Source organism: Somniosus microcephalus, chromosome 10, assembly GCF_052327205.1.
Source record: "Somniosus microcephalus isolate GS21.2 chromosome 10, FLI_Smic_1.0, whole genome shotgun sequence".
Lineage (NCBI taxonomy): Eukaryota > Metazoa > Chordata > Chondrichthyes > Squaliformes > Somniosidae > Somniosus > Somniosus microcephalus.
The window spans coordinates 4,744,327-4,760,995 of record NC_140996.1 but is presented as its reverse complement, the minus strand read 5'-3'; the positions used below and the strand labels follow the sequence as shown (position 1 = coordinate 4,760,995).

The window sequence follows — 16,669 nt, the reverse complement described above, 5'->3', positions numbered from 1 at the left end:
ATTGCACTGCAAATGGAATAGAAGATGAAAAAAAAGCTTCAGTACTGCTGAACCTAATGGGCGCAAAGGCATGCGGGCTGTTACGAAATTTAATCACTCCAGCCAAACCAAAGGACAAGAATTTTAAAGAAATTGTCGATACCCTGCAGGAGCACTTAAACCCAACACCGCTGCTGATAGCGGAACGATTCAAATTCTTCAAGAGAAATCAACACAAGAATGAAAGTAACGCTGATTACCTAACCGAATTAAGAAAGCTATCAAAGTACTGCCAATTCGGGGCAGGACTAGCAGATTATCTTCGAGACAAATTCGTTTGCGGTCTCTTAAGTGAAGGAACACAAAAAAGGCTGCTTTCTGAAAAAGATTTAACATTGGACAAAGCTTTCAGTATGGCTGTATCATACGAAGCAGCAGCAAGAGGTGCTGCAGAGATACAACAAAAGACACAGGACTTCGGCACCCATGAAATGACACAGGGTTTCGAAAGATGTTATCGCTGCGGCAGATCCACCCATAACCAGAGGGACTGCTGGTTCAAGGACAAAGCATGCAGGCAATGCGGAAAGATTGGACACATTGCACGGGTATGCCGATCTGGACAAAATAAATCCACAGACAGGAAAAAAAAAAATCAATAAAGGAAAGTACAGGAAGGTACAAATGATGATGGACAGTAGCTCCGAAGACCAGAAGAGCGATAGCGACTCCGAAAACAAGAGACTAAGCTGTCTCAAATTACATAATGTACTTGCCAAAGATGATTACCAAACCATTTGGGTTACCCTCACGATAGCAGGGTCCCCAGTTAAAATGGAGCTAGATACAGGATCAGCTCTAACCGTATTAAATCGACGGGATTACGAGAGGCTATTTTCACATATACCTCTAAAAGACACATCCATTATCTTAAAAACATATACGGGGCAGAAAGTATACCCCAAAGGAAAAATAAGGGTGCCTGTTGTATACAACGGCAAAGAAATACAAAAGTTGTATTTATACGTTCTACAAGATGGTGGTCCACCGTTGTTGGGACGTGAATGGATCAGAAAGATATGTTTAGACTGGCACTCCATTCAGGCACTGACGGTGACCAGTAAGAAAAAAAACAATGATGACATCATACCTGAACGATTAAAAGACATCTTGGCCAACGCCAAAGAAGTGTTTCAAGAGAAACTAGGAAACTTGAAAGGCATCACCGCCTCAATAAAAGGGGAAGATGCAGCAATTCCCAAATTTTTTAAGGCAAGACCGGTGCCATACGCAATTCGTCCAGCAGTCGAGGTGGAGCTGGAGCGAGTGGGCAACACCCATCGTTCCAGTCATGAAAAAAGCATTGAATAATGATAAATCTGAAGAACAGAGAAAAATTCGCATCTGTGGAGACTTCAAGGTGACTGTAAACCCGGTCCTTCACACGGTACAGTATCCTCTTCCGAGGATAGAAGATATTTTCGCCTCACTATCCGGAGGGAAACGTTTCACCAAAATTGACTTGGCACAGGCATATCTACAGATGGAGGTTGAGGAGGCCTCTAAAAAGTATCTCACGATAAACACACACAAAGGCCTGTACCAGTACAATCGACTGGTTTTTGGAGTAGCATCAGCTCCAGCTATCTGGCAAAGAGCTATGGAGCAAGTCCTGCAAGGGATTCCGGAGACTCAATGCTACCTAGACGACATCCTTGTAACAGGAGAAAATGACAACGAGCACCTTGCCAATTTGGAGCAGGTGCTCACTAGGCTGAAAGAACGGGGCCTACGAGCAAATCGCCCCAAGTGCGAATTTTTCCAAAATCAGATATCATATAATGAAGGGTTGCATAAGTCACCTGAAAAAATTGAAGCGGTCATAAAAGCCCCAACACCTGAAAATGTTTCACAATTAAGGTCGTTCCTGGGATTAATAAGTTCGGTAAAAATTTATGATAGTAATTTATCAACTCTTCTACACCCTCTTAATGAACTTCTACAAACAGGAGTGATTTGGAAATGGAACGAAGACTGTAAATGTGCCTTCCATAAATGCAAAGACTTAATCACATCCGAAGAAGTTTTGGCTCATTACAACCCATCACTGCCAATCAGACTGGCGTGCGATGCATCCCCTTACGGCATAGGAGCAGTATTATCGCATAAATTCCCAGATGGCTCAGAACGGCCGATAGCTTTTGCGTCACGCTCATTAAACTCAGCTGAGCGTAACTATGCCCAAATCGACAGGGAAGCACTCAGCCTGGTATGGGGAGTGAAGAAATTCAACCATTACCTACACGGACAAAAATTTACCTTGTTGACTGACCATCAACCCCTCATCTTCATATTCAACCCTAAAAAGGGTGTTCCCATTATGACAGCGCAAAGGCTACAGAGGTGGTCCCTTTTTCTAGGGGCACACCAATACAACATAGAATACAAAGGATCAAAACAGCATGGGAATGCCGACGGTTTATCGCGCCTACCGTTGCCAACGGTAGAAGAGGCACCTACAGTAGACCCAGTAGAGATGTTCCACTCTACCATAGTGGAATGTCTACCAGTAACAAATTCTGCCATTGAAAGGGAGACGAGAAATGACCCGACTCTCTCACTGGTCTACGATTTAACAGTGAAGGGATGGCCAGCACATGGCGAACCACTGTTGCCAGCATTCTCGCAAAGAAGAGAACAGCTGTCATTGTGCCGAGGAACCTTGATGTGTGGATCCAGAGTGGTGATTCCACCCAAACTCCAGGATAAAGTGCTAAAGGAGCTTCACGAGGGGCATCTGGGTGGAGTGAAAATGAAGAACCTAGCTAGGGCATTTGTATGGTGGCCAGGTATCGATGGAGACATCGAAGAAATGACCAAGAGCTGCCTAGGATGCCAGAAGGTCCAAAACGCTCCACCACAAGCCCTCTACATCCATGGGAGTGGCCCTCATCTCCCTGGCAAAGGGTGCACATCGACTTTGCTGGTCCATTTATGGACTCAATGTTCTTAATCGCGGATGATGCACACTCCAAGTGGCCGGAGGTAATAAAGATGTCCTCCACCACCACGGAAAAACCATCACAGTATTAAGGACCATATTTGCCAGGAATGGGCTGCCGGAACAGAGATGTTCTGATAATTGACCGCAATTTGTGTCCGAAGAATTCAGAAAGTTCTTAAAAATCAATGGGGTTAAGCACTACACGTCCGCCCCATACCATCCCGCCACCAATGGATTGGCTGAAAGGTTTGTCCAGACCTTCAAGAAGGCCATAAAAGCCATGGGTAATGAAGACATAAAACTTCAGCACAAGGTGGATAACTTCTTATTCGCATACAGGAATGTAACACATATGGTTACCAACCAAACTCCCGCCATGATGTTCTTCAATAGAAACCTAAGATGCCGGCTGGATTTGGTCAAGCCCAACATCAGAAGGGACGTGGAGAACCGGCAGTTTCAAGGCATGAATGAAAGGCCAACTAGAACCTTCCAGATAGGTCAACAAGTTTTGGCCCGGGACTACCATACCGAGAAATGGCAGCCTGGAACTATCTGCACACGACTAGGACCACTGATGTATACCGTGGACATCGGAGAAAGCATAATAAGGTGCCATGCTGACCAAATCATAAAGTCATCCGAAAAGGGACAACCTACACCACAACTCTATACATCTAACGATGAAGTAGAGATACCCATATCTACCTCCGATCCGGTGATACTGGAACCCGATGAACCCGACACTGGCATTCAAGCCGAATCAGCCTTGCCAAATGAACCTACGACACCACCAGAAACTACTGCACCCCCGAGGCATTATCCGGACCGAGTCAGGAAGCCTCCTGAGAGACTGACTTATAATTAATTAACTACAGCAATGTGTATATTCTTTTTCTTATAACATGTAATTAATAATTACTTAAAATATGATGTACTAGTTAGCTAAAAGGGGAGGAATTGTAGTGTATGTGCCTTTAAGAGCCCCAAGTGTGCTGTACTGCCGGTAATGGCCACTCGGGCTATATAAGCCTGTATATTGTGTATATCCGTTAGAACCCCCCCCCCCCAGACTTTGCTTAGTAAACACCTATGAACCAACTCCTGTCTTCAGTGTCTTTATCAACACACGGACACTACAAGGCCAACTGAAGTACTGTTAAAGACATACACAGGACAAAGAGTGTGCCCCAAAGGTAAAATAAAAGTGACAGTGACATGCAAAGAAAAATCAAATACCGCATTTGAACCTCTATGTAGTGGAAAATGGAGGACCACCATTGCAGGGGCGTGAATGACTCAGGAAAATACAGTTGGATTGGCACACCATCCAAGCGCTGTTTGTGTCAGTAAAGGAGGACAGCAACGCCACTCCTGTGAGACTGTCACAAATACTCTCTGACTCTCAGGAAGTGTTCAAGAAGGGAATAGGAACACTTAAGGGCATGAAAGCAAAAATTAAGATTGAGGAGAACGCAAATCCAAAGTTCCACAAGGCCAGACCAGTGCCTTATGCAATTCGCCCTTCAGTAGAAGCAGAGCTGGAGAACTTGGAGCAGTTAGGGGTCCTGTCCAAGGTGGATTGGAGTGAATGGGCCATACCTATAGTTTCAGTGATGAAGAAAACCTCCAGCACAAAACCAGGAAAGCCAAGAAAAGTGCGCATCTGTGGAGACTTTAAAGTGACTGTTAACCCAGTCCTCCACACAGTACAGTACCCATTGCCTCGCACTGAGGACATCTTTGCTTCCCTGTCAAGAGGGGAACACTTCACAAAGATTGACTTGGCCCAGGCCTATCTCCAAATGGAAATTGATGATGCATCAAAGAAGTACCTGACAATAAATACGCACAAAGGCCTTTACCAGTACAATCGGCTGGTATTCGGAATAGCATCAGCTCCTGCAATCTGGCAAAGGGCAATGGACCAAGTCATGCAGGGGATCCCAGGTACTCACTGTTATCTTGATGACATCATCATTACTGGCAAGAATGACAACGACCACCTTTCCAACCTCGAACAGGTGCTCATCAGGTTACGGGAGTATGAGCTCCGAGCGAACCGAGACAAGTGAGTTTTTCAAAAAGGAAATCTCATACTGTGGACATGTGATTGACAAGGACACAAGTCTCCAGACAAGATTGAAGCTGTGATTAATGCACCAACACCTGAAAATGTGTCTCAGTTGAGATCATATCTTGGACTGGTGAACTACTATCACAAGTTCTTGCCCAACCTATCCACAGTGTTACATCACTAAATGCACTGCTACAGACAGGGCACAATGGAAGAGGAGTGACAGCTGTGAACAAGTTTTTCAAGAGAGTAAAAGACTCATTACTTCAGAAGAGGTGCTAGCTCACTTTGACCCATCCTTACCTATTCGACTGGCATGTGATGCTTCACCCCATGGCATTGGTGCCGTGTTGTCACATAAGTTCCCAGATGGCTCAGAGACCAATAGCCTTTGCCTCAAGATCATTGACTACAGCTGAACGCAATTATGCACAGATTGACCGAGAAGCCCTCAGCCTTGTGTGGGGAGTCAAGAAATTCAACCACTACTTGTATGGTCAACAGTTTACGCTGTTAACTGACCACCAGCCTCTCGTTTCAATCTTCAACCCAAGGAAGGGCGTTCCAGTGATGACGGCACAACGGCTACAGCGATGGTCACTCTTCCTAGGGGCTCACCTGTATGACATTGAATACTGCAGCACGGTGGCATAGTGGTTAGCACGGTTGCCTCACAGCGACAGGGACCCGGGTTCAAATCCGGCCTCGGGTGACTGTGTGGAGTTTGCACATTCTCCCCGTGTTTGCGTGGGTTTTCTCCGGGTGCTCCGGTTTCCTCCCACAGTCCAAAGATGTGCGGGTTAGGTTGATTGGCTATGATAAATTGACCCTTCGTGTTAGGGGGATTAAATACGTGGGGTTACGGGGATAGGGTGGGATATGTGTTGGTGTAGGGGTTACGGGGATCGGGTGGGATATGTGTCAGTGCAGGCTCGATGGGCGGAAATGGCCTCTATCTGCACTGTGGGGTTTCTGTGATTCTGTGACAAGGGGACCAAGCAACATGGCAACGCCGATGGTTTGTCACGTTTACCACTGCCAACCTCAGAGAACTACAACAGTTGACTCAGGAGAGGTATTTCACACGACAATAGTTGAGCAGCTACCAGTGACAAACTCCCTCATTGAAAGAGAAACACGCAATGACCCTACATTGTCAAAAGTTTATGACATCACTGTGAAGGGATGGCCAGCGCATGGTGACTCATTGTTTCCAGCATTCTCAGCTAGGAGGGAGCATTCTCAGCTAGGAGGGAGCAGTTATCAGTGTGTCGGGGAACACTGATGTGCAGCTCACGAGTTGTGATTCCTCCCAAGCTTCGTAACCGAGTGCTAGATGAACTGCATGAAGGCCACTTAGGTACGGTAAAGATGAAAAGCCTTGCCCATGGTTACGTGTGGTGGCCGGGAATTGACAAACAGATCGAGGACCTGACAAAGAGCTGCTCAGGATGTCAAAAGGTCCAGAATGCACCACCACACGCCCCTCTCCATCCATGGGAATGGCCCTCATCACCATGGCAACATGTGCACATCGACTTTGCTGGACCGTTCATGGACTCCATGTTCTTGATTGCAGTCGATGCACATTCCAAATGGCCCGAGGTCATTAAAATGAAATTAACCAAATCTGAAAAGACCATTTCAGTTCTGAGGACCATGTTCGCTAGAAATGGCCTACCAGAACAAATCTGCACAGACAATGGACGACAATTTGTCTCTGACGAATGCCAAGGTTTCATGAGGAAAAATGGAATCAAGCACTACACATCTGCCCTGTACCATCCAGCTACAAATGGCTTGGCAGAAAGATTCGTACAGACTTTCAAGAAGGCCATCAAAGCAATGTACAGCGAGAGTCTACCACTGCAACACAAGATAGACAATTTCCTCTTTGCTTATCGGAACGCAGCCACAAATCAGACTCCAGCGATGGTGTTTCTGAACAGGAATCTGAGATCTCGCATGGACCTTCTTAAACCGAATGTACGTCGTGATGTAGAGAACAAACAGTTCAAACATTTGAATGCTAAGCCAACAAGAAGCTTCAGTGTGGGACAGTCAGTTCTTGCTCGTGATTTCCGGACGGAAAAATGGCAACCAGCGACAATATCCACAAGAGAGGGACCACTGATGTATACTGTGGATGTGGGAGAGAACGTTTTGAGACGTCATGTGGACCAAATTCTGGATGTTCAGGTGGAAAACACCCCTATACTTCGCCCAGACTCACCTGACATGGAAACAGGCACTCCTGATTCATTAGCATCAGCACCAGCCTCATCCTCAGCTGAGAGCTCTACCTGTGCTGATAGCTCACCTGATGCACCTGTACCTGTACAGTCTCATTCCCCAAAGCAAAAGAGTCTGGAGAGACGTTACCCAGAGAGGCAGAGGAGGCCTCCCCAGAGACTTGACTTGTAAAAGGGCTGTTGACAAAATAAATGTTATGTTGGAATTTGAATTTTGTTACTTTAAGAAAACAAAAAGGTTACTGTAAAGACAGGCTCTGTATGTTAATTATAGAAATTTTGCGTTAATATACTATTAAACTAAAGGGGGAGGAAGTGTAATGTATACAACATTGAAGGAACTACTTTGTCTTGCGGATGTACATCCTTAGTTGCGAGCGTATATAACAGACGCGTATCGATTTGTACAGTCAGTGCCGAAGTTCCAGTTACCCAGTAAAGATCACTTGAAGTTACTCTCAGTCTCTGCTGCTTTATTATTTTATGTAGTTGTGTATAGCGGTACAAACCCAACATGTTTCAAAACAAAATCTAAACCCTTCTGCTTTGGGATGAAAAGATGTTGTCTGGTTTTACCCGAACAGAGTTTATTGGAGATCGAGGACCGCGGGGACAGAGAGGATACCCTGGTCAGAGGGGAGGAACAGGAGGCAAAGGTAAGGAGGAAATTTAAATACAGAGGGGACAGGACCAACGCCACAGCAAGTAAGTGACGCAAACCAACTTTGTTAGTCTGGATCCCACGTGTAGAGCGCACGCTGGCCCCACGTGGAGAGCGCACGCTGGCCCCACGTGGAGAGCGCACGCTGGCCCCACGTGGAGAGCGCACGCTGGCCCCACGTGGAGAGCGCACGCTGGCCCCACGTGGAGAGCGCACGCTGGCCCCACGTGGAGAGCGCACGCTGGCCCCACGTGGAGAGCGCACGCTGGCCCCACGTGGAGAGCGCACGCTGGCCCCACGTGGAGAGCGCACGCTGATCTGCTTGGTGCTTAAAGAGGCAGTGTTCTATTTAAAGGAATATCTTTGTTAAAAAACATAATTGCTATTTTGTCATTTATTTACAGAATCATAGAATCTCACAGCACAGAAGGAGGCCATTCGGCCCATCGTGCCTGTGCCGGCTCTTTGAAAGCTCTCCAATTAGTCCCACTCCCCCCTGCTCTTTCCCCAGAGCCCTGCAAATTTTTCCTTTTCACGTATTTATCCAATTCCCCTTTCGAAGGTTATTATTGAATCTGCTTCCACCGCCCTTTCAGGCAGCGCGTTCCAGATCACAACAACTCGCTGTTTTAAAAAAAAAAAAAGTCTCCTCGTCTCCCCTCTGGTTCTTTTGCCAATTCCCTTCACTCTGTGTCCTCTGGTTCCCGACCCTCCTGCCACTGGAAACAGTTTCTTCTTATTCACTCTATCAAAACCCTTCATGATTTTGAACACCTCTATTAAATCTTCCCTTAACCTTCTCTGCTCTAAGGAGAACAATCTCCGCTTCTCCAGTCTCTCCACGTAACTGAAGTCCCTCATCCCCGGTACCATCCTAGTAAATCTCCTCTGCACCCTCTCCAAGGTCTGGTCATCCTTCCTAAAGTGCGGTGCCCAGAATTGAACAGAATATTTCAGCTGATTAAGAACATAAACAGGAGCAGTAGTCGGCCAATCGGCCCCTCGAGCCCGCTCCGCCATTCAATGAGATCGTGGCTGATCCAATCTTGGCCTCAACTCCACTTTCCCGCTCTCTCCCCATAACCCTTGACCCCTCGACTCCCCTGTAGTTCAAATATCTGTCAATCTCCGCCTTGAATATATTCAGTGACTCCGCCTCCACAGCTCTCCGGGGTAGAGAATTCCACAGATTCACGATCCTCAGAGAAGAAATTCCTCCTCATTTCCGATGTAAATGGGCGACCCCTCATTCTGAAACTATGCCCCCGAGTTCTAGATACCCCCGCTAGGGGAAACATCCTCTCAGCATCCACCTTGTCAATCCCCCACAAAATCTTATATATTTTAATAGTTCCCCTCTCATTCTTCTAAACTCCAATGAGTATCGGCCCAACCTGCTCAGCCTTTCGTCATACGTCAACCCCTTCATCCCAGGAATCATCCGAGTGAACCTTCTCTGAACTGCCTCCAATGCAAGTGTCTCCTTCCTTAAATATGGAGACCAAAACTGGACGCAGTACTCCAGGTGCGGTCTCACCAACGCCCTGTACAGTTGCATCAAAACTTCCCTACTTTTATACTCCATCCCCCTTGCAATAAAGGCCAACGTTCCATTAGCCTTCCTAATTACTTGCTGTACCTGCACGCTAACCTTGTGTTTCCTGTACTCGGACCCCCCGATCCCTCTGTACCGCAGCGTTCTGTAGTCTCACTACATTTAAATAATAATTTGCTTTTTCATTCTTCCTTCCAAAGTGGATAACCTCACATTTTCCCACATCTGCCACCTTACTGCCCACTCACTGAACCTCTCGATATCCCTTTGCTGACTCTTTGGGCTGGATTTTCATTGAGGAGTCGGGTAAGAGGCGGGACTACAACTTTTGGGGTTGTAGTCCCGCCTCCATCGCGTTCTAGCCAACCCACGTGATTTTGACTTGATTGACCTTGTTGAGCCTGCCCAGCGGGCTCAGCAGGCCAATTAAGACCTTTTGACAGATGAAATATCAGCGTTTCACAGCTGTTTGAAGCTGTCAAACACAGACAATCTGTACTCCAGGTTAATTCCTTCCTCTCAGGATGATTTAGAGATCTGCCCGGAACAGAAAGCTGAATGCTGCAGTTTTTGACAGCTCGCGGCCATTCTGCTTTCTGTGCCGGTGAGATGAGGGACTCCCGAGACCTGAAGGAAGGAAGGCTGTAAAGGTAAGTAAAGGTTAGTAGAACTTCTTCAAACACTTTACACACAACAAACACACTTACCTTTGCACTCATGCACCCATCACTCACCTGAACACCGGACATCTCGACCCCTCTAAGCCCTTCATCCCGACGGTCCACCTCCTCGGCGTGGTTTGGAGCCTTCGGGAATCCCACACTTCAACATTAAAAATAGGGATTAGGCTAAGAACTGCCAGTTAACTACCTGTTAACAGGCAGTTAATTGGCACTAATCCCCTTCCCGCCTCGGGGAGGCGGGTCCCAGTGCGGGTCGGGTACCCGCCTCCTTTGAAACTGGCATGAAGGTGGGTTGGGGGCGGGATGGGTTCGGGAACCCGATTTCAGGATTTTAGCCCCCCACACGCCTCCAATCCCGCCTCCATGGCCCAATGAAAATCCTGCCCATTGTGTCCTCCTCACAACTTGCTTTCCCACCTATCTTTGTATCATCAGCAAATTTGGCTACAGTGCACTCGGTCCCTTCATCCAAGTCATTAATGTAGATTGTAAATAGTTGAGGCCCCAGCACTGATCCCTGTGGCACCTCACTAATTACTGATTGCCAATCTAAAAATGACCCATTTATCCCGACTCTCTGTTTTCTGTTAGTTAGCCAATCCTCTATCCATGCTAATATATTACCCCCAACCCCTTGTGCTCTTATCTTGTGCAGTAACCTTTTATGTGGCAATTTATTGAATGCCTTCTGGAAATCCAAATACACCACAGCTACTGGTTCCCGTTTATCCACCCTGTTTGTTACATCCTCAAAGAACTCTAGCAAATTTGTCAAACATGATTTCCCTTTCATAAAACCATGTTGACTCTGTTTGATTGTCTTATTTTTTAAATGTCCTGCGATTACCTCCTTAATAATGGATTCCAGCATTTTCCCAATGACAGATGTTAGGCTAACTGGCCTATAGTTTCCTGCTTTCTCTCTCCCTCCTTTCTTGAATAGTGGCGTTATATTTGCAGTTTTCCAATCTGCTGGGACCTCTCCAGAATCCAGGAAATTTTGGTAGATTACAACCAACGCATCCACTATCTCTGCAGCCACTTCTTTTAAGACCCTAGGATGCAGGCCATCAGGTCCAGGGGACTTGTCGGCCTTTAGCCTCATTACTTTGCCTAGTACTTTTTCTCTAGTGATAGAGATTGTTTTAAGTTCCTCTCTCCCTATAGTCCCTTGATTATCAATTATTATTGGGATGTTTTTAGTGTCTTCTACCATGAAGACCGATCCAAAATAATTGTTTAGAGTCTCTGCCATTTCTCTATTTCCCATTATTAATTCCCCAGTCTCATCCTCTAAGGGACCAACGTTTACTTTAGCTACTCTCTTCCTTTTTATATACCTGTAGAAGCTCTTACTGTCTGTTTTTATATTATTTGCTAGTTTACTCTCATACTCTATCTTCTCCCTCTTTATAATTTTTTTAGTCATCCTTTGCTGGTTTCTAAAAATTTCCCAATCCTCTGGCCTACCACTAATCTTCACAACATTGTCTGCCTTTTCTTTCAATTTGATGCCATCCTTAACTTCCTTAGTTAGCCACGGATGGTGCATCCTTCTCGTAGAGCCTTTCTTTCTCACTGGAATATACCTTTGCTGAGATTTATGAAATATCTCCTTAAATGTCTGCCACTGCTGATCTACCATCTTACCCTTTAATCTATTTTCCCAGTCCACTTTAGCCAACTCTGTCCTCATACCCGTGTAATTGCCTTTATTTAAGTTTAGGACACTAGTTTCAGACCCAAGTTTCTCACCCTCAAACTGAATTTGAAATTCTACCATGCTATGATCACTCTTTCCTAGGGGATCCTTTACTATGAGATCATGAATTAATCCTGTCTCATTACACATTACCAGATCTAAAATAGCCTGCTCCCTGGTTGGTTCCTCAATGTATTGCTCTAAGAAACCATCCCGAATACATTCTATTAACTCATCCTCAAGGCTACCCTTGCTAATTTGATTAATCCAATCTATATGATGATTAAAATCGCCCACGATTATTGCAGTACCTTTCTTACAAGCCCCCATTATTTCTTGATTTATACTCTGTCCTACAGTATAGCTACGGTTAGGGGGCCTATATACTGCTCCCACCAGTGGCTTCTTACTCTTACTATTTCTTATCTTCACCCAAACTGATTCTACATCTTGAGCTTCTGAGCCAATATCATTCCTCACCACTGCACTGATCTCATCCTTTATTAACAGAGCTACCCCACCTCCTTTTCCTTTCTGTCTATCCTTCCAAAATGTCAAATACCCCTGAATATTCAGTTCCCAGCCTTGGTCACCTTGCAACCCTGTCTCTCTAATGGTTAATTAAGTGAGCAATGCTCGAGGTAGCTGTGTGAGACATCTTTAAAAAGAAACGGCAAAGAATTCTTCTAGACCAACTTCACCATCACAAGCACTTGTTTTTAATAAAGATGTTGCTGCTTTAAGTATCAAATTTCATTAAAACCCAATACCTACAAACATAAAATCAATCAGATCCAAATAACTGTACAGGCAATGAAAATGTTTTTGGGCAGGGACAGTTTTAAAGAGCCAGATTCCCATAGCTTATGGGCCGTTGATTCCTTGTGCTCCTGAGGGCAGGAATTGTGGGGTTTGGATGCTGGGACAGAACCCCACGAGACAAGGGGGGGGCAACAACAGGTCAACCTCGATACTGCGGCCCACTCTAGCCTGAACACCTGTGTCGCCAAATGAGCCTTGCCGATCTCTACCCCTTTACTTCTCTCTATTTATTCACAAATTTGCTGTCTGTCCCGGTCTCACTCATCATTTGTTCGGTTTTCACAAGGTCTCATTTTCACGGATCAATGAGCAGAAAATGAGGGTGTGACTCATATCGGGCAGAGAAGGGGGTCAATTTCTGTCGGGGCTAGGAGGAGCATTAAGTCGTTTAAAAACTTCTTTATTTTGCTTTAGTTTTTTGAGTGGTCTGTAGCGGCCCTTTAAGGACTGCTGGTCAGGCTGCTCTACACCAAGTACCAATGGGGAGAGAGTGCACGGCAAACACTCCGCTGATTGGTACTTCAAAATTTGCATCGGAGTCCGACTGACATCTTAGGACCATCGAAAGTGCACTGAGGAACACAACATAGACATTGGTGCACTGAAGCTGCTATAACTCAACCTCAAGACCACAGCCCTCTCTTTCCTCATGGTCTCTCTTCCCTCTATTCCCCTGTAGGTGAAGCAGGTCATTGCGCTTGCATTACGGAGGATGCTGCTCCCGCTGGTCCACCAGGTCCTGCAGGAGTCCCGGGCTATCCTGGGAGATACGGTGTGACAGGTCAGTTGGGAGAGGAAGGGGCGCCGGGGTCATTTGGAGTACCTGGGACTCCAGTAAGTATTGCAGCTTCTATCTTATCTACTGTGGTATTACACCTGTGGGTGAAACGTTACGTGACTCATTTTTTTAAGTGGGACTCACTTTACCATCCGTCCACTATTGCTAATCTGCTATTTAAAACTTTCACTGCAGTGCCTAATATTCACCGTCCGACACCTTATTAAGTGCTTTTCAGAAAGAAAGGAGAAAGAATTTGCATTTATATAGTGCATTTCACACCATCCCAACGCTCTTCACAGCCACTGTTGAGCAGTGACCACGGCTGTAATGTCAGTGTGCACACAGCAAGTTCCCAATCAGATCATCTGTTTTAGTGATGTTGGTTGTGGGACACCCCTCCTCCTCTTCAAATAGTGCCATGAGACCTTTTACGATCACCTGAGAGAGCAAACGGGGCCTTGGTTTAACGTCTCATCCGGAAGACAGCATCTCCGACAGTGCGGCACTCCCTCAGTACGGCCCCTCTGACAGTGCAGCACGCCCTCAGTACTGCCCCTCCGACAGTGCGGCACTCCCTCAGTACTGCCCCTCCGACAGTGCGGCTCTCCCTCAGTACTGCCCCTCCGACAGTGCGGCTCTCCCTCAGTACTGCCCCTCTGACAGTGCAGCGCGCCCTCAGTACTGCCCCTCCGACAGTGCAGCGCTCCCTCAGTACTGCCCCTCCGACAGTGCGGCGCTCCCTCAGCACTGCCCCTCCGACAGTGCAGCACTGTCACTGTTGTGCACCTTTTTAACAAAAATAATTTAATGACCACCACTCTCACCTAATTTTTCTGAGCGACCATGGCTGACTCACAGCCCTGCACCATTTCACCCCAACAGCTCCGAAATCCTGCTGCAATTTTCCCTAACCTCAGCCCTTTGACTCCCCCCCCACCCCAGGAACTTTGACCCAGCGGCTTTGGTGCCTCGGCCACACTTTGGGCCGATGGACCCCGTTAACCTGGGCCTGACCTTCCGCCTGATCCTTTGACCTCCAGCCATAGCCAACCACTCCTGGTGACCTAGACTGCTCTTCAGCTTCATGACCTTCTTGAACTCTGTCCTGGGGGCTATATAAATGCAAATTATTGTTATTGTTCTGATGTGCAGCTTAAAACTTCACTTGGCATATCTAACTGTGTTTAAATCAAATATATACGTTTGGCAATGGAAACTGTCAATGTCCAGCAAGGGAGAGTCATGACCTGACGATCTGTTGCTAATGTCACATCAACAGGGAGCAGCTGGCGCTGTGGGAGCGCGAGGTCCAAAGGGACAGACAGGCGAGTCGATCATCATCACCACCATAACCACCAAAGGTACAAGTATCTGACTGGTCAATGAGGCTCTGCCCTCACAAGGGGCAGGGCTGCAGATAAGCAAATGCCAGCCTAGGTGGTGACCTGGAAAGAACCGATTTTGTGTTGGAAAGAGAGGGGAGGGGTAGAGGATGGGAAGGGGAGGAGAGGAGAGGGAGGGGAGGGAGGAGGCGGGGGGAGGGAGGAGGCGGGGGGAGGGAGGAGGGAGGGGGGGAGGAGGGGAGGGGGAGGCGGTGGGGGGGAGGAGGGGGGGCGGGGAGGAGGAGGGGGGGCGAGGAGGGGGAGGCGGTGGGGGGGGAGGAGGGGGAGGGGGGCGAGGAGGGGGAGGCGGTGGAGGGGGAGGGGGGCGAGGAGGGGGAGGCGGTGGGGGGGAGGACGGGGAGGCGGTGGGGGGGAGGAGGGGGAGGCGGTGAGGGGGAGGCAGTGGGGGGGGAGGAGGGGAGGCGGTGGGGGGGGGAGGAGGGGGAGGCGGTGGGGGGGGGAGGAGGGGGGGGAGGGGGACGAGGGGGAGGCGGTGGGGGGGAGGAGGGGGGGGCGAGGAGGGGGAGGCGGGGGAGGGGGGAGGCGGTGGGGGGAGGGGGGGGGCGAGGAGGGGAGGCGGTGGGGGGGAGGAGGGGGGGGCGAGGAGGGGGAGGAGGTGGGGGGCGAGGAGGGGGAGGCGGTGGGGGGGAGGAGGGGGGGCGAGGAGGGGGAGGCGGAGGGGGGGCGAGGAGGGGGAGGCGGTGGGGGGGGCGAGGAGGGGGAGGCGGTGGGGGGGAGGAGGGGGAGGCGGTGCGGGGGAGGAGGGGGAGGCGGTGCGGGGGAGGAGGGGGAGGGGGGGAGGGGGAGGCGGGTGAGGGGGAGGGGGGGGAGGAGGGGGAGGGGGGGAGGAGGAGGAGGGGGAGGGGGGAGGAGGGGGAGGGGGAGGGGGGGAGGAGGGGGAGGCGGTGGGGGGGAGGGGGGAGGAGGGGGGAGGCGGTGGGGGGGAGGGGGGGGCGAGGAGGGGGAGGCAGGGGAGGGGGAGGCGGTGGGGGGGAGGAGGGGGAGGAGGGGGGGCGAGGAGGGGGAGGGGGGCGAGGAGGGGGAGGCGGAGGGGGGAGGAGGGGGAGGCGGTGGAGGGGGAGGCGGGGTGGAGGAGGGGGAGGAGGGGGAGGCGGTGGGGGGGCGGGGAGGAGGAGGGGGGGCGAGGAGGGGGAGGCGGTGGGGGGGAGGAGCGGGGGGGCGAGGAGGGGGGAGCGAGGAGGGGGAGGCGGTGGGGGGGAGGAGGGGGAGGAGGAGGGGGAGGCGGTGGGGGGGGAGGCGGTGGGGGGGAGGAGGGGGAGGAGGAGGGGGAGGCGGTGGGGGGGGAGGCGGTGGGGGGGAGGAGGGGGAGGAGGGGGGGCGAGGAGGGGGAGGCGGTGGGGGGGAGGCGGGAGGGCGGGGGAGGGGGAAGGAGGGGAGGCGGTGGGGGGGAGGAGGGGGAGGAGGGGGGGCGAGGAGGGGGAGGCGGTGGGGGGGAGGCGGGAGGGCGGGGGAGGGGGAAGGAGGGGGAGGCGGTGGGGGGGAGGAGGGGGAGGCGGTGGGAGGGAGGAGGGGGGGGCGAGGAGGGGGAGGCGGTGGGGGAGGCGGTGGGGCGAGGAGGGGAAGGCGGTGGGGGGAGGAGGGGGGGAGGCGGTGGGGGGGAGGAGGGGGGAGGGGGAGGCGGTGGGGGGAGGAGGGGGGAGCGGGGAGGAGGGGGAGGCGGTGGGGGGGAGGAGGGGGGAGGGGGAGGAGGGGGAGGGGGGCGAGGAGGGGGAGGCGGTGGGGGGGGAGGAGGGGGAGGCAGTGGGGGGGA

The 16,669-nt window shown here is 50.1% G+C and overlaps 1 protein-coding gene across 1 annotated transcript in view; it reads left to right on the top strand.

The window, feature by feature from the left end:
* The window catches only part of LOC147111397 (uncharacterized), a 325,410-nt gene that overhangs the window by 251,383 nt on the left and 57,358 nt on the right, over positions 1 to 16,669 (top strand). The window contains 3 exon segments of the mRNA XM_085999884.1: positions 7,897 to 7,968; positions 13,415 to 13,569; positions 14,796 to 14,888. Of these exon segments, the coding sequence (XP_085856010.1) occupies positions 7,897 to 7,968; positions 13,415 to 13,569; positions 14,796 to 14,888 (320 nt within the window).